This window comes from Gigantopelta aegis, chromosome 8, assembly GCF_016097555.1.
Source record: "Gigantopelta aegis isolate Gae_Host chromosome 8, Gae_host_genome, whole genome shotgun sequence".
Classification (NCBI taxonomy): domain Eukaryota; kingdom Metazoa; phylum Mollusca; class Gastropoda; order Neomphalida; family Peltospiridae; genus Gigantopelta; species Gigantopelta aegis.
Window position 1 is genome coordinate 70,061,645 of NC_054706.1, and position 18,904 is coordinate 70,080,548.

Here is an 18,904-nt window from a genome sequence, read left to right on the forward strand (position 1 = left end):
TGAGGATAGGGTACTAGTCTTTCGATAAAACCGGTTTGATCTTGACAACGTATTATCGACAATCGTAACTTCCTATTTCAGAATTAATATTTTATAAAGTGTAAGTAGAACTTTCAAAGTTTGGTTTGTATAACACATTGATCATGTATATTCTGTTTATAAAATATACTAAAGCAGACATTGAACGTTTTCACTTCTTAATTTTACGAGTGTTAAAGGGACATTCCTGAGTTTGCTGCCATTTTGCTCAACACGGTCTATAACCCCAAACCCCGCTAAAATCCCTGCACGCGCCTTGGAAACCCGCTACATTTTGTTTAGCAAAGGATCGTTTATATGCACCATCCCACAGACAGGATACCACATACCATGGCCTATTATATACAAGTCATGGCGCACTGGCTGGAACGAGCCCGCCAATGGGGATCGATTCCTAGACCGACCGCCTAATTAACCCCCCCCCCCCGCCCTTTTAGTTCTAAGCAATGAATAGAAATGACATATAGTCTTGATAAATGTTACGTAAATCGAACACAACACCCTGTTCCTCTTCCTCTAGAGCGTTACATAATTATAGACACACCCTTACATGTAACGCGTATGCCAACCGATGGCCACTGTCAAAATTTCAAGGCAACCCCCTCCACCCCCACCGACCCCTGGAAAGGTGTTATACCATACATCTATGGATATAAATATGTTATGGAGATATGAGACGACCCCTCAGTCAAGACAGTAAAATATTTTCAATATCACGCGAGGAGCTCAGCGCCTGCGCAAATCACGTAAAGTCCCAGTTCTACTGGCGTCCCGCTAAATGAAGAAAAACAAAGCTGGCCATTGCGTTTGTAGTTGACCAAGATAATGTAGATGAGCGAGCATTGCCAAACTATAGTGATGTGGTGAACCTTATATGTACCAAACAGAACTGGATCATTCATTCTAAATGCTTAAATAATAAAACTATTCCAGGGACTGCAGCTTTAAACAATGAGTTGTAAGATAAATGGTATTGAACGGACACTAATGTAGTTTTCTTTTTCTTACATATCATGTGATCGCACGTGTGTGTGTGTGTGTGTGTGTGTGTGTGTGTGTGTGTGTGTGTGTGTGTGTGTGTGTGTGTGTGTGTGTGTGAACACTAGATGTGCTATCAAAAATAACGAATGATGTTCTCACCAACGGGTGTGTAAGAAAACTACTAGTATTCTAATCATTTCGTAATTTCCCGCCATTTAACCGGAAGTAAACAAAACCACGTGTTGTTAATCATGTGCGCCGTTGTCACATGTTAAAGAAACATAGAGGGAAAACGAAAGTTGAACAAAATGAAGTACAGGACATCAAAACCCGATATTTGCGAGACAGTTTTGTTCACACCGCTTACTACAACACCTCCCAGACGTAAATACGACAGCCGATTTGTGTTTTTGGTCTTTACAATTGTGTTTACTTTGATACTGTTATGTTTTGCTTCACTCAGCGTCGTTTATTTATTGCATTACGATTCAGATTTATGCAAATTATGGACGCATTCTGACAAGCCAAGCATTGTGTCCATCCCTGGTGTCACGAATGCTATAAATATTTCGTCGCCACAATGCAGTGTGGGCTCCGAGGCAAACCGCTATGACTGTTGGCCCCAGTTTAAGGGCGCTTCCCAGGAGTCGTGTCAAGCCAGGGGGTGTTGTTGGTCACCCACCCCATCCCAAGGAGTACCCTACTGTTACTACCCGTCCAACTATGTTGGTTACAAGGCCACGAATATCGACAGAACACCAAATGGACTGACTGCAGATGTCACACGCACCACTAAATCGGCCTATCCAGACGATGTGATGCTGCTGAAACTGAGTGTCACGTTTGAAACCAAGGAGAGACTACGTATCAAGGTTCCTTTTCAAATTGAGGGCTCTTTGTAATCTGTCTACAAATGATCTACAAACTGAACTTAAACATTTTATTAGGGGCATTAATAATATTATATAATTTTGCAGGCACACTTAATTGAAACATTTTGATGGCGTCGTGGTTATTTTCTACATTATTCTTCTTTAATATATACACATAGGGATAATTTTGCAGGCACACTTCATTTAATATTGACCGGCCTTGATGGCGTGGTGGTAAAGGCCATCGGTGCTAGGCAGGCTGGTAGGTAACACAAAATGGGTTCGGATCCCAGTCGAGGCCACTGTGGGAAACCTATTGCTTTTATAATCCAGATACCGACTCCAAACCCTGAGTGAGTGCTCCGCAAGGCTCAATGGGTAGGTGTAAGCCACTTGCACAGACCAGTGATCCATAACTGGTTCAACAAAGGCCATGGTTTGTGCTATCCTGCCTGTGGGAAGCACAAATAAAAGATCCCTTGCTGCTAATCAGAAAGAGTAGCCCATGTAGTGGCGACAGCGGGTTTCCTCTCAAAATCTGTGTGGTCCTTAACCATATGTCTGACGCCATATAACCGTAAATAAAATGTGTTGAGTGTGTCGTTAAATAAAACATTTCTTTCTTTCTTTCTTTTAAAATTATATTTTATTTGTTTCTCCTGACTATTTGTCTGGCTAGCTGCCAAGCCAAACTCCCTTGCTTCTTTTCAGAGGGTGCCATCAATTGGGGGTGAGGGTGACAGTAAAATGTTAATTTGGCTTTAAAGACAATCTGATTGAAATCAACTCTACCGGCCATGGGTAATAGTTATAGACCAGTGGAACTGATTTTAATCAGATTGTGTTTAAACAAACCAGAGGTACATCATTAAATGAAATATTTCCTTTTTTTCTTTCTGGAGTGCGGGGGTGGGGGGGGGGAGTGGGGGGGTGGAGTGGATTCTAAATATATTAGACACCAAATAGCCTTTAAATGAATATTCTTTTCCTTCCCATCACAAATGCTAGATAATAGTTTGATAATTAAACAACCCAGTATGTGTAGCACTCTGACTCTGATGGTTGCTGTATGGCATAATTTATCCTTTTTTTTATATAGTATGTCTGATAAATGACAAGGCATGACATAACATTATCTGCTGGGGTTTTAATTTTTTAACTATGATTCCAATTTTATTTTGTAGCTGTATGATCCAAACTCTGCCAGATATGAAGTGCCCATCACTTTACATAAGGGAGCTGCTCCTGCTACTGCTAGTACTGCTGCTGTAGACTACAATGTAACAGTAACAGACAACCCATTTGCAATTACAGTCACAAGAAAATCCACTGGGGAACCTCTGTAAGTTGTTTGTAAAACACCACACCACCACATTCTGTATCTGTAAATATATTTCTACAGTAATGCTCATGGGAGTAGATTGTGTCTTGTTTATATGAAATCACTTGTGAGAGTACTCTCCCTTGAATAGTATTTATCGTATTCTAGTACTAGAACTAGTAGGTGGTATTCATCACTAGTAGGGGGGCGGGAAGTAGCCCAGTGGTACATCTCTTGCTTGATGCGTGGTCGGTCTGGGATCGATCCCCGTTGGTGGGCCCATTGGGCTATTTCTCGTTCCAGCCAGTGCACCACGACTGGTATATCAAAGGCCGTGGTATGTGTTATTGTGTCTGTGAGATGGTGCATATAAAAGATGCCTTACTGTTAAACGAAAAGAGTAGCCCATTAAGTGGCGACAGCGGGTTTCCTCTATCAGTATCTGTGTGGTCCTTAACCACGTGTCCAACGCCATATAACTAAGTAAAATGTGTTGAGTGCGTCATTAAATAAAACATTAAAATAAATCATCACTAGTATTTGATAAAAGATGCAAAATAAAAAAATTAAAAATTAAATTTATTTTGATAATTGTTTTTGATATTTCAACAATTTTACAAAATAACAAACATTGTAATGTATAGGCTTCTATGGTTATGTATTATAAAGTATGTTTCATAGCTTATATAATTTGTATGTTATGTACCAGTGGTGTAGGAAGGTGTCAAAAAGTGGGGGGCACACTTTTACATTTACACAGTTTTACATTATTATAAAGCAAATATAAAGCAAAATATCTGAAAAGTCGGGGGGCACATGCCCCCCTTGCCCCCTCCCCCACTTCCTACGCCAGTGTATACATCTAACCATCTATGGTAATATACTTTCATGATTTAAGGTTTGACTCAAGAGGAATGGCACCTTTGATATTTGCTGACCAGTATATCCAGCTGGGAACAAAGCAGTCGACACAGTACATATAAGGGCTAGGAGAACACCGGGGTAGTTTCCTCCTTAACACACAGTGGTCCAAGATCGTCTTCTGGGCTCGCTACCAAGCCCCGACTGTAAGTGAAACTGTCTATTGTAATGTAGAATATAGTATCTTCCTGAATCTGCATCTTTGTTGGCATTGTGATTAAGACATTGGACTTAAGGATGGTAGGTACCGGGTTCACATCCGAATACTGGCTCACACACAGAGTGATTTTTTAATGGCTCAATGGGTAGATGTAAGACGACTACACCAATTTCTTTCTCAGTGTCCAGTAACCTATTATCCTGGCCCCATTCCATGCAGCAATCTTAGTGTTAGAATCACCTGAATTGCTCAAAGTGCATAACTAGCTTAACTTAGCACTAAGATCGCTTCCGGGAATGGAATCTTGGACAGAACCTAGATAGCTGATGTCTGTGCCCAGGGCCCCGTTCCACAAAGCGATCTTAGCCCTAAGATCATCGTAACTGCACAGCTAACATATGCACTTAAGGTGATCTTAGCGCTAAGATCGCTTTGTGGAACGGGGCCCTGGACAGCAAGTTTGAACCTTAATTGGATATACGCACTGGAAATTAAATTAAAACAAAATTGATCTTGAATGATTGGTCAACAAGATTGAAAAAAATTAACAATGAGCTGATTTTCAATGTGTAAGTTGTTTTATTACTATGCTGATATTAAAACAGTAATGTCAAAGTCTGTCAATAGACCGATTCTCTTGTGTAAGTTGTTTTATTACTATGCTGAGATTAAAACAGTAATGTCAAAGTCTGGCAATAGACCGATTCTCACGTGTAAGTTGTTTGTCAAAGTCTGGTAATAGACCGATTCTCACGTGTAAGTTGTTTTATTACTATTTTGAGATTAAAACAGTAACGTCAAAGTCTGGTAATAGACCAATTCTCACGTGTAAGTTGTTTTATTACTATGCTGATATTAAAACAGTAATGTCAAAGTCTGGTAATAGACCGATTCTCACGTGTAAGTTGTTTTATTACTATTTTGAGATTAAAACATTATGTCAAAGTCTGGTAATAGACCGATTCTCACCTGTAAGTTGTTTTATTACTATTTTGAGATTAAAACAGTAATGTCAAAGTCTGGTAATAGACCGATTCTCACGTGTAAGTTGTTTTATTACTATTTTGAGATTAAAACGGTAATGTCAAAGTCTGGTAATAGACCGATTCTCACGTGTAAGTTGTTTTATTACTATTTTGAGATTAAAACATTATGTCAAAGTCTGGTAATAGACCGATTCTCACGTGTAAGTTGTTTTATTACTATTTTGAGATTAAAACAGTAACGTCAAAGTCTGGTAATAGACCGATTCTCATGTGTAAGTTGTTTTATTACTATTTTGAGATTAAAACAGTAACGTCAAAGTCTGGCAATAGACCGATTCTCATGTGTAAGTTGTTTTATTACTATTTTGAGATTAAAACAGTGACATCAAAGTCTGGTAATAGACCGATTCTCACATGTAAGTTGTTTTATTACTGTTTTGAGATTAAAACAGTAATGTCAAAGTCTGGTAATAGACCGATTCTCATGTGTAAGTTGTTTTATTACTATTTTGAGATTAAAACAGTGACATCAAAGTCTGGTAATAGACCGATTCTCACATGTAAGTTGTTTTATTACTGTTTTGAGATTAAAACAGTAATGTCAAAGTCTGGTAATAGACCGATTCTCACATGTAAGTTGTTTTATTACTATTTTGAGATTAAAACAGTAACGTCAAAGTCTGGCAATAGACCGATTCTCATGTGTAAGTTGTTTTATTACTATTTTGAGATTAAAACAGTGACATCAAAGTCTGGTAATAGACCGATTCTCACATGTAAGTTGTTTTATTACTGTTTTGAGATTAAAACAGTAATGTCAAAGTCTGGTAATAGACCGATTCTCACATGTAAGTTGTTTTATTACTATTTTGAGATTAAAACAGTAACGTCAAAGTCTGGCAATAGACCGATTCTCATGTGTAAGTTGTTTTATTACTATTTTGAGATTAAAACAGATTTTGAAATTAAAACAGTAACGTCAAAGTCTGGCAATAGACCGATTCTCATGTGTAAGTTGTTTTATTACTATTTTGAGATTAAAACAGTAACGTCAAAGTCTGGTAATAGACTGATTCTCACATGTAAGTTGTTTTATTACTATTTTGAGATTAAAACAGTAATGTCAAAGTCTGGTAATAGACCGATTCTCACGTGTAAGTTGTTTTATTACTATTTTGAGATTAAAACAGTAATGTCAAAGTCTGGTAATAGACCGATCCTCACCACCTCACCTGCTTCACTTCAAATATACAGAACTATTTTATGTATCCTGTTCCAGCTAGTTCTTCACAGTTGGTATGTTAAAAGCCATAGATAATGATATTAAATCATCCATGTAATATACTGACTATTAAATGCATATATAATTTTCATCTAAAACATTAAATATTGTTTTTTAAGAAGGTACTAAACACATACTGAGAATTAGAGGTTGATATATCATTTATTATTCAAAGAACTCGACATCTGTAATCAAGTAAACATGTTCTGATTAAAAACTTACCATAACCCTGATTTTTATTTCATTTGATGTTCTGTAAATTATTGCATTACGTTGATAATTGCAGAAAAATCCTTGTAGATCATTAAAATGGTAATTGCAAATGCCATTAAAAGTCATTCAGAGTTGCTGAATTCAGTTAAAAACAAAGAATATGAACCCTGTTTCTGCAGTGTTAGGAATCATTCTGTGTTCATTAAGATATTTTTTGCTGGTATTGTTTCTTCCATGTTGTAGCTCTATGAAAATCTGTATGGATCTCACCCGTTTTACGTGAATTTGGAGAAGTCCCAAGCTGGAGATGTTCAGGCCCACGGTGTGTTCCTGCTCAACAGCAATGCTATGGGTACGTGTCATGTCTTATTTTAATCAGTGTTCTGTCCATGGTCTGCCGATCAACAGGGACATACATATAAAAGAACCAGGTGTATGGTTAAAACAGAATCAGATCACACAATATAATAATAACATAGAGTCCATCGATCCATTGGTGTCAAAATTGTATTCATCAAACAAACCAATCATCCACCCACACATCATCATCAGTTCATCCATCCATCCATTCATGCATTCAGAATTCTATCCATCTATCCATCTATTCATCCATCCATCCATCCATACAAAATTCCATCCATCTGTCTATCCATCCATCCATTTATCTGTCCATTCATCATCCATTCATCCATCCATCATGCATCCATCAGCCATCCATCCAAATATCCATCCATCCATCCATCCATCCTTCCATCCATCCATCCATCCATCCATGTATCCATCCATCCGTCTATCCATCCATCCATCCATGTATCCATCCATCCATTCATCCATCCATCTATCCATCCATCCATCCATTCATTCATCCATCTTTTCCCCATCCATCCATCCATCCATCCAACCCACCGCCCAAGCCATCCATCTATCTATCTGCTATCCATCCATCCATCCATCCATCCATCCATCTAACCAACCACCCATCTATCCATCCATCCATCCATCTATCCCCCATCCATCCATTCATCCATCCATCCATCTATCTATCCATCATCTATCTCCCACCCATCCATACATCTATCTTCCATCTATCCCCCATCGATCCAACCATCCATTCATCCATCTATCTATCCATCCATCCATCCAACCAACCACCCATCTATCTATCCCCCATCGATCCATTCATCCATTCATCCATCTATCTATCCATCATCCATCTATCCATCCAACCAACCACCCATCCATACATCTATCTTCCATCCATTCATCTATCCATCCAACCAACCACCCATCCATCCATCCATCCAACCAACCAATCACCCATCCATTCATCCATCCATCCATCCATCCATCCCCCATCCATTCATCCCTCATTCATCCATCCCTCATTCATCTATCCATTCATTCAACCAACCGCCTATCCATCCATCCATCCATCTACTCCCATCTATCCATCCATTAATCCATCCATCCATCTATCTATCTATCCCCACTTCCATCCATCCATCCCCATCCATCTATCTCCCATCCATCCATCCATCCACCCATTCATCTATCAACTTTGAAACTTTGAAACTTTATTTCAGTACACCCAGGCCATCAAACGACAGCATATGAGGAATTATTGTACAATAGTTATTTTCAGTGATAAGATGGCAACAGGAGTTCTTCGTAGAACATATACAAATATAATTCAAAATAGCCATATACACATTTTAAAAATGAAGACACATGGTGACAAAACATTCAAATATAGCAGAGAGATTTCTACAAGTCAGTACTTTTAAAGTATCAAATGATATTGAAGCTGTCTGTCTATGGTTTATCAAATTTACTTGTAATTTCAGAAATGAATTTTGACATTTTACGGAAGGTGCTTATGCTATTACAATTAAACAATTCTTTGAATTTAAGTGTGCTATTTTTTTTAATGATAATATCAATTCATTCATTCATACATCCATTCAACCAACCAACCAACCAACCATCAATACATTCATCCACCTATCCTTCTATCAGTTTGTCTATCCATCTATCCATCGATCTATCCAGCCAGCCAGCCAGCCATTAATTCATTCATCAGTCCATTCATTCATCAATCCATCCATTCATCCATCCAGTTATCTTTCACACCCATTCACCGACCCATCCATTCATCCATCATCCATCCATCCATCCATCCATCCATCTGTCCATCCATCCATTCATCCATCCATTTATTTATTCATTCATTCATCCATTCATTTATTCATCCATTCATCCATCCATCTTTACATCAGTATATTCAGCTATCCACCCATTCATCCATCAATATTTTGTAACTCACAGTTGCTATCATACACGTAGTTAATATTTTGCCACTGTCAATGACCTATTACATTGCCATGTTGTCTAATACCAGAGGTTGACCTGCAGCCATCAGCAGACAAGGACCGGGCCGGACTGACCTACAGGACCATCGGGGGAGTCCTGGACCTGTACATGTTTACAGGGCCCACAATGGACGCCGTGGTCCAGCAGTACACGAGTCTGATTGGCAAGCCCTTCCTGCCACCGTTCTGGGCCCTGGGGTTCCACCTCTGTAAATACGGCTATAACAGTTCTCTGAAACTCAAGAAGGTCATTGCAAGGAACAGGGCTGCCAACATGCCGTATGTAAGTTTGTTTAATGTTTTCTTGTGGAGGAGGAGAACTCTATTAATGTGCCCATATCCCACAAAATGTTTGGGCTTGTCTATCCCAAGTCTAGTCTCTGGCATGGCCAGGGGTCTGACTTGGGATAGATAGTTTTTGAAGTGGTTTGTGGGGGAAATTAAATTCTGTGTGTGAGCAAATTATTAAAGTCATGCAGGGCTAGCTCTAGGTGAGTAGAATATTTTGCTAAATTATTAACTTTAAAAATTGGAGAATCCCAGTTATTTTTTAACAAAATATCAATAATTACATGAAATGTTTCTGCCAAATGGCTTGGGACATTTAAGCAGTAATGTATGTTATATGTTAACAAAACATCACATCTGATTAGTGGATATCTGATTATAATTAGCATTTATGGGAGTGGCTTTTAAATCTTATATATTAATAAAACATCAGATTTGATTGGTGGAAACCTAGTTATAATTATTACTTCTGGGAGTGGCTGTTAACAATTCAGCATTGGTATATCTTACACATTAAATAAAAACGTCAAACATAATTGATGGAGATCTTATTGTAATTACAGTGAAACCTCTCAAGACCGGACCCTCTGTAAACCAGAATTCTCTCACAACCGGACATTTTACAGAGTCCCATTTTTAAAAACCAGGACAGAACTTAACCTCTCTAAAGCGGATCCCTCTTAAAACCGGACATTTGTCTTGGTCCCAAGGGTGTCCGGTTTAGAGGGGTTTCACTGTATTATTTAATGGAGTTGCTGTTGACAAGTTAGCAATGGTCATGCCCATGTGTATTTTTTACATGATTGATGATGATTTTATTGTTTATTAAAGTGTCAAATGACCATATACATAAAATGATACCAAACAAACATAAAATATATTGCCACCTAGACTAAATAGATTTATTGGACACATAAAACATTTTATTACATGAAACTAAAAATAATGTTACAATATAAAACTATAGAGAAAACATAATGACAATAAAATATATATTATATATATATATATAAACAGTCAGACCTCGTTACTATGACATTTACACCATCCAACCACAAATTGTTGGGAACAAATGTACATCAGTGTTATTCTGTTCATTACACTGGAATTCACACCTTCCGACACCGACAGAGCAAATTAGGAACAAACGTGCATTCGACTTCTGAAAACACCCCTTTACAACGATATTACATAATCACAGATACTGTAGTACGTTGGCAGTACATACACAGCCACTTCGAATCCTTGATTTTGTAGTGAGCCGACTGTGTCACATGCTGTCTGAGCTACTGATGGCTGCGAAATCAGTAGACATGTATTACTTTTGCAAATAAGCCTTTAGTTAACCAATTAAAGGATTAACTTCAAACAATAAAAGCTTCTATTTTCATGATATTCTGTAAACAAAACAGGTACCCATCGTTGATTAGACTGACGATGAATGTGCCTTGTTTTTATATTTAATGATGTTTATTAAAAACATATTTAATGTATGTATGTGTATTTGTTGTTTTTAATAATAATTACAATGCATTAATTATTTAAATGCTATTGAGTCATCAGTTAACATTAATTAGTATTTTTTGTTACCTTATTTTGGCAATGGAGATAACTCATGACAATGGAGATAACTCATGACAATTCAATACACTGGCAATTTCGATATAATGACAAAGTGACCCAGGGATGAACATGGTCATTGTAATGAGGTCTGACTGTATATTACATTACAAGCAATCATGTGTGCTTATATACCTTGCAGGATGTACAGTGGACTGACATAGACTACATGAAGGAACATCTCGACTGGACGTACAATAAATTCTCATTCGTAGGATTACCAGACATAGTGAGAGATCTCCACAGCCACGACCAGAAATATGTTATCATTGTGGTAGGTGACCTACAAACCCATGTATATTGTTAATTAAGTAGTCTGATAATGCAGGCCATGTATATTGTTAATTAAGTAGGCCGATAATGCAGGCCATGTATATTGTTAATTAAGTAGTCCGATAATGCAGGCCATGTATATTGTTAATTAAGTAGACCGATAATGCAGGCCATGTATATTGTTAATTAAGTAGTCTGATAATGCAGGCCATGTATATTGTTAATTAAGTAGACCGATAATGCAGGCCATGTATATTGTTAATTAAGTCTGATAATGCAGGCCATGTATATTGTTAATTAAGTAGTCTGATAATGCAGGCCATGTATATTGTTAATTAAGTAGTCTGATAATGCAGGCCATGTATATTGTTAATTAAGTAGTCTGATAATGCAGGCCATGTATATTGTTAATTAAGTAGTCTGATAATGCAGGCCATGTATATTGTTAATTAAGTAGTCTGATAATGCAGGCCATGTATATTGTTAATTAAGTATAATGCAGGCCATGTATATTGTTAATTAAGTAGGCCGATAATGCAGGCCATGTATATTGTTAATTAAGTAGACCGACAATGCAGGCCATGTATATTGTTAATTAAGTAGACCGATAATGCAGGCCATGTATATTGTTAATTAAGTAGACCGATAATGCAGGCCATGTATATTGTTAAGTAGTTCAGTTTAATTAACTTTATTTTTTCTCTTTTCTTTGGGAATGTAATTTTTTACTTATCTATATGTACATTTAAACCTGCTCAAGTGAACACTTGTCTTCAAGGCCATTTATTGGTATGGGCATGTTCAAGCATGCCTGTCATGGGCATAACCTCTGACCTCACGAGAGAGTTCTGCCCATGACAAGAATACTTTATTTTTACCAGTCATATAATATAGTACAGTTTGACCTCTATTAGTAGCCGTCTGTCTTAAAGGACATTGTTTTCTCTCTCACTTCATCTCGGTAATATTATGCAAACTGACCTGCATTGTCAGACAGCCATCTTAAAAGGAAAAACATTTTATGTTCTTTTGTTAGCTGCTGAACATAAATTTGACTATAAATATAGTAGCACTTCTCTGAGACAGTATAAATCAAACTAATTGTAATTTTCTTTACTATTATCCTGTTCAATTATTTAGACCCAAAGTTTTTTGCAAATGTTACGTTTATTTCCTATTCGATATTTGTTTTCTTTGCATTTACATGAAAACAAACCCAAACCCCGACAGGTTTTATATACAAATCATCATATAAAATGCACGAAGTTGACTTAATTCCACTTTTTAAAAATCTCTGTGTCGTTTGAATGCACGTTATTTCTCCTATAAATAACTAAGGTCATTTGCATATCAAAACATTGGGATCTGGGGCTACGTGAAGGCCATTATAGCTTGTTTCACTAAATCAAGGTTATTATTGTTTTGCAGTGTGTAACAGCATTGTCTAATCTTTCCGTTAAACATAGATGTAAACAAACAGAACATGTAACCCTTTCTTGTAGGTGCATTATATTTAATAAATTTAGCTAATGTAAACACAACTGAGGTGTAGCACAGTAATAAACACAAATCACCTCACACACCGCAGGAATGTGCTTTCCAAATTTATAAATAAATTTAATGCAGGGCCGGACCCAGAAGACCGGGGGGGGGGGGGGGGGGGGGGGGGGGGGGATAAAAAATGTCAAAGGCCACCAACATCAAATAATAATAAAAATGTTATTTAATTTGCCTCTAAATTGGGAACTCATACGTTCTGGTGGGGTGTTACATTTGTAATGTGAAAAACCAAAGGGCTATTGTTCGAACTTGTATGGGTTCAACCACTTTTTCATCCCGCAGACACAGCCCTGAATGTTCAAAATACGATAGCATTGCTTGGTCAATAACATCATTATTTCGATCTATGACTGCACGTGCTATTGTAGCAATGTGTAAACCACGTAAAATACAAGTTAGGTAGGGTATATAAATTCATTGAAAATGTATTAGTCGACATTCTTGTTATTGTTATTTGAGGAAAAATATGGGTAAATCGAAAAACACTTCAGTTGATGTAAAATTGTGTATTAAGAACGTTTTCGATTATTTTGAAGATGAATATCAGCGCGGTAGACCTAGGTATGCTTCTTATCGAATTGTTGATCGAGTTGCCGCTGCACTTAAAGTTTCGGTTTCAACAGTAAAAAGAACTGTGAAAAATCTAAGCTCTACGAATCCAAGCACAGATATCACTGTTAAAAAACCCGACCGAAAACTCATCGATTTATTTGATAAAGATGTTATTAGACGACGAGTATACAGATTTTATAGAGAGGGCGAACTACCTACATTACATAAGATTAACATGGCTTTAAGGGAGGAATGTGGAATCAACATATCCATATCAACTTTACGAAGAACACTCCATGACCTCGATTTTAAATACCAACATATGTCTACAACCGGTAAAGTGATTTCTGAGGACGCCAATATATCACACAGGAGACTGTCCTATCTCCATGAAATATCCAGTTTACGAGAACAGGGGTATTTAATAGTGTATCAAGATGAGACCTGGGTGAATGTCAACCACACAACATCCCACCACTGGACATCCCACCCGGGCACAAGTACCGCCAATCACCTGCCGAAATCAGACGCTGCTGATCGAGTTCCTAAACTCTGTTCGGTGACTGGGAAGGGAAAAAGACTTATTATTTGTCATGCTGGCTGTGATAAATATGGATTGATAGATGGCTGTGAATTGATCTTTCAGGCTAAAAAAACAGACGGAGACTATCATGGTGAGATGAATCATGACAATTTCATCAAATGGTTTGAAGAACAACTTATGCCTTCTCTACCAGAACCTTCTGTTATCGTCATGGATAACGCAAGCTACCACAACAAATTAACTGAGATTACACGATGTCCTGCACTAAACGCTAAAAAGGAAGAAATTCAGTCATGACAAAACCAGTTCTTTATGAACTTGTGAAAAGTAACAAATGTGCAAAGCAATTTGTTACTGATGGTATTGCTGAACGCCATGGGCACTTGTGTCTAAGACTGCCGCCAAGACATTCTGAACTCAATCCGATAGAACTGATCTGGAGTCAAGTCAAAGGGCACATAGCTCGTCATAATGATGGTAAAATGACCACGGTGCGGAGAGAACTTGCACATGCATTGAACTCTGTCACACCTACACACTTCTCTGACACAGTTAAACATGTAATAAAGATCGAAGAAGATTTTAGAAAACAAAATAGTTTTATAAGAAATAAAATACCCCCTGTGATAGTCCCCCTTAACGAAGATAGTGATGAAGAAATGAGTTCGTCGACTGATTAAGTTATTTCTCCATACCCATCAGGAGTATTACTTTAATGTATGCATGAACTCTTTAACACCAAAAACAATTTATTTCCATATCATTCACTATCAAACAACCTAACAACCTATAAACTAATCGACTAGAAATGCATATAGACTACACATACATACGAGAGAAATGTTTATTTAACGACACACTCAACGCATTTGATATACGTTTATGTGGCGTCAGACAAAACGGTTAAGGAGCATTATGACCGTGAGAAAGAAACTCGCTACTGCCACATGGGCCACTGTTTCCGATAAGCAATTTTGATAAGCAATAAGGGATGTTTTATATGCACCATCCCATAGACAGAATAGCACATACCACAGCCTTTATACATCAGTTGTGGTGCACAGGCTGGAACTAGACACAACCCAATAGGTCCACTATGTGGGATCGATCAGTCGACCTACCATGAGCGAACTCTTTACCTCTGAGCTACGTCCCGCTCCATATACAAAAGAAGCCTTAAGTGGGGTTTGGGGTTGTGCAGAGGGTCACACCTCCACCAATCGCATGCATACCATATTCTTCTCTCTCTCTCTCCCTATAACCATAGATTAAAATATGTTGAGTGTGTCGTTACATAAATGACGTCTCTCTCTCTCTCTCTCTCTCTCTCTCTCTCTCTCTCTCTCTCTCTCTCTCTCTCTCTCTCTCTCTCTCTCTCTCTCTCTCTCTCTCTCTCTCTCTCTCTCTCTGTCTGTCTGTTTCTCCCTTCAGCGTGTGCACTTGTGTATTCCACAATATAATTATAATATTTGATACATATTTTTTTTTCAAACTGAGGTTTTGTCACTTGAACTCCCCACCTGAATCCGCGCCTGCTTCATGTTTACAGATATTTTCTTAAATATAGGTCATACTATGATTTGTGCGGATAGGATGATAGAACCGAACATTAGTTTGAAACGCACTATAGGATAATAGTGCAATTAACAAATGTATTGTAATTGTCATTTTTAATGAATAGTGTATGTTAATTTCAAATGTTTTGTCACAATATGTTGTAACTGTTATTTTCATTACTAGTGTACTGGGTATGTTGATTTCAAATGTGTTGTCACAATATGTTGTAATTGTTATTTCATTACAAGTGTACTGGTTATGTTAATTTCAAATGTGTTGTCACAATATGTTGTAATTGTTATTTTCATTACTAGTGTACTGGGTATGTTAATTTCAAATGTGTTGTCACAATATGTTGTAACTGTTATTTTCATTACTAGTGTACTGGGTATATTAATTTCAAATGTGTTGTCACAATATGTTGTAATTGTTATTTCATTACTAGTGTACTGGGTATGTTAATTTCAAATGTGTTGTCACAATATGTTGTAATTGTTATTTTCATTACTAGTGTACTGGGTATGTTAATTTCAAATGTGTTGTCACAATATGTTGTAACTGTTATTTTCATTACTAGTGTACTGGGTATGTTAATTTCAAATGTGTTGTCACAATATGTTGTAATTGTTATTTCATTACTAGTGTACTGGGTATGTTAATTTCAAATGTGTTGTCACAATATGTTGTAATTTATTTTTTTATTACTAGTGTACTGGGTATGTTATTTTTAAATGTGTTGTCATGATATGTTGTAATTATTATTTTCATCACTAGAGTATAAGTATGTTATTTTCCGATGTGTTGTCAATGTGTTGTAGGATCCAGGCATCAGTAACACTCAGACTCCAGGCTCGTACCCTCCGTATGACGATGGTCTCAAACAGGATGTCTTTGTTAAGACGTACAATGGCTCCAATCTGGTGGGCAAGGTAAGGGACCTGGGACCTAATTCACAAAGATCTCTTAGGCTTTGCTAAACATTTGGTAATTCTCATAGTCAACAGAGGGATCTTTTATATGCACTATCCCACAGACAGGATAGCACATACCACTGCCTTTGATATACCAGTCATAGTGCACTGGCTAGAATGGGAAATAACCCAATGGGCCAACCGACATGTTAGAATATAGAGAATAACTAGCTAATGCTGAGAGATATCAGTGTTATCCTGTGGTGGTAAGAGTGGGAAATTCCACAAGGCTTGAATCATCAGGAAAGGATCTCAGGAGTGTGTATCTCCTCTGAACAGGATATGCACTTTTCCACAGACAGGAAAACCACATACCACGGCCTTTGACCAGTTGTGGTGCACAGGTTGGAATGAAAAAAACATCTTTGCAAGTCTTTTAGCATTGCACTGCAAGATTGCATAGTTGCCAGAGTTTAGTGAATTAGGCCTCTCATGTGAATGTTTGTATTAAACTGGACAACTTTACTGAGAAAACAAAAGAAATTCAAATGTTAGTTTAGTTTTCTTTATTTTAAATTATTCAGTTTGAATCTCTTTAGTTTTCATGTCTTTTAAAATTATTGATGTCTTGTGAACATTTGACCATCTATTTACCATATTGATTGTATTATGAACAAAAAGAAAGAAGTAAAATATTTGTGTTTCTTTGTTCACTGTATTTTAATAAGTAAAACAAAATGTCCATATCATTCTGTTAATCAATTTAATGTTGATACCGGTACTTATGAGAGAATCTAATATGTGATTTGCAAATGTTTCTGTGAGTACCATATATTGAGTCGGTTGCCTAGAAACACAATTTCTCTTTCTTTTTTTAAATTTTTTTTTTTTTTTTTTTTAGTTTTTGGAGGTCTGATGAGTATTTATTTTATATTTACACAAAAGAGCATTATAACACTTTGCCGTCTCTTTCTGGACATACGTTGGGCTGTGCTTTGGTTTATTTTAAGTCACAATTTAGTACGGTAGTTAAAATGGCAAAAACTGTTTTTAAGTTTTTATTGTTTTACCAGTAGAAATGATAAAACGTATCTTTAATAACTGTATAAATGACAGGACTGATTGTTTATATAATTTACATACAGGATAGTGGAGATACCAGAAAAGATGGCAAAACTTATTGTTTATAAATAACTGACTTTCAGGTTTGGCCAGGCGATACAGTGTTTCCTGACTTCTTCCATCCGAAGGCCGCAGACTGGTGGTACCGACATGCCAATACGTTCCATAACACTCTACCGTTCGATGGACTGTGGACGGTACGCTACAGAACACTGTCAAACAGAATAGCCCTGGATGCATTAGTTAATCAGTTGTAGTATATATTTTGGTCAGCATCTAGCTCAGTTGGTAGAGCACTTGCCCCGGGTGCCTGCGTCATAGGATCGAATCACCTCAGTGAACACATTCTTTGATTGGGGTTTTTTCTGTTCCCACCAGTGCACCACGACTGGTATATCAAAGGCCATGGTATGTGCTGTCCTGTCTGTTGGAAAATGCATTTAAAAGATCCCTTGCTACTAATGGAAAAATGTTACGGGTTTCTTCTCTAAGACTACTGTATATGACAGAATAACCAAATGTTTGAAATGGAAAGATAAGGACTGAGATGTGGATGTGGACAGCAAAAGAAGTTGATAGATAAGAGGAGTTGCCAGGAGTAAAAGGAAAGGGGGTAGTAGGATAAAAAAAAAAGTTTGACATCCAATAGCTGATGATTAATAAATCAATGTGCTCTAGTGGTGTCATTGAATAAAACAAACTTTAACTTTTTCAATTTTAATATACTAAACGGCAAAGGAAATTCAAATATAATATTTAGCAGTAATATTAAATTTTTTAAGAAGGGATTATCACATATAGAGATTCAGGGGAATTACAAATTGATAAAAAGTATACATTTATGAGGTTCAGATTGTTAAATGTCATAAAATTGGTGCATTCAATGAAAATGCCATCAGTATAAACTTTGTGTCTTATTTTACTACTTGCATGGTCAGCTGATTAATAAATACAACAATTTTAAGATATACCACACAAGTAGCTTTGATAAGTTGCCAACTTGAAATAACATTCTAAAACAAATTTTATATGAAAATGTTTAGATATCCTTCTTTACATATTAGTATTTTGCTTAATCTGTATGAATCCTTTCTTGATGTGTAATTGCAGTAGTAACATTATTTTGTTCATTTTGGTGTTAATTTATTTTCAGAATGTGATTATTATCTTTCAGGATATGAATGAACCTTCTAACTTTGTTGATGGATCTGTCTCTGGATGTACCAGCAGTAAACTGGACAACCCTCCTTTTGTGCCACCAAGTAATTAGTTTCAAATGGATTTTAGTATTTCTGTAAAGACCTCTGATAAAATGTTTAATTTGCCAAGAGAA

The 18,904-nt window shown here is 36.9% G+C and overlaps 2 protein-coding genes across 2 annotated transcripts in view; both read left to right on the top strand.

Moving 5' to 3' along the window:
• The first annotated feature begins 1,319 nt into the window (after nucleotides 1–1,319).
• Nucleotides 1,320–1,922, top strand: LOC121379806 (lysosomal alpha-glucosidase-like). The gene has a single exon (XM_041508457.1). It carries the CDS (start codon nucleotides 1,329–1,331, stop codon nucleotides 1,920–1,922), a length of 594 nt encoding a protein of 197 aa, XP_041364391.1. The 5' UTR covers nucleotides 1,320–1,328.
• A 1,160-nt stretch (nucleotides 1,923–3,082) lies between these two features.
• The window catches only part of LOC121378475 (lysosomal alpha-glucosidase-like), a 40,387-nt gene continuing 24,565 nt past the window's right edge, over nucleotides 3,083–18,904 (top strand). The window contains exons 1-8 of the mRNA XM_041506662.1: nucleotides 3,083–3,234; nucleotides 4,112–4,280; nucleotides 7,019–7,127; nucleotides 9,174–9,427; nucleotides 11,195–11,326; nucleotides 16,357–16,467; nucleotides 17,655–17,768; nucleotides 18,746–18,833. Coding sequence (XP_041362596.1) covers nucleotides 7,124–7,127; nucleotides 9,174–9,427; nucleotides 11,195–11,326; nucleotides 16,357–16,467; nucleotides 17,655–17,768; nucleotides 18,746–18,833 — 703 coding nt within the window. The 5' untranslated portion in view covers nucleotides 3,083–3,234; nucleotides 4,112–4,280; nucleotides 7,019–7,123. The remainder of the gene's footprint in view (nucleotides 3,235–4,111; nucleotides 4,281–7,018; nucleotides 7,128–9,173; nucleotides 9,428–11,194; nucleotides 11,327–16,356; nucleotides 16,468–17,654; nucleotides 17,769–18,745; nucleotides 18,834–18,904) is intronic.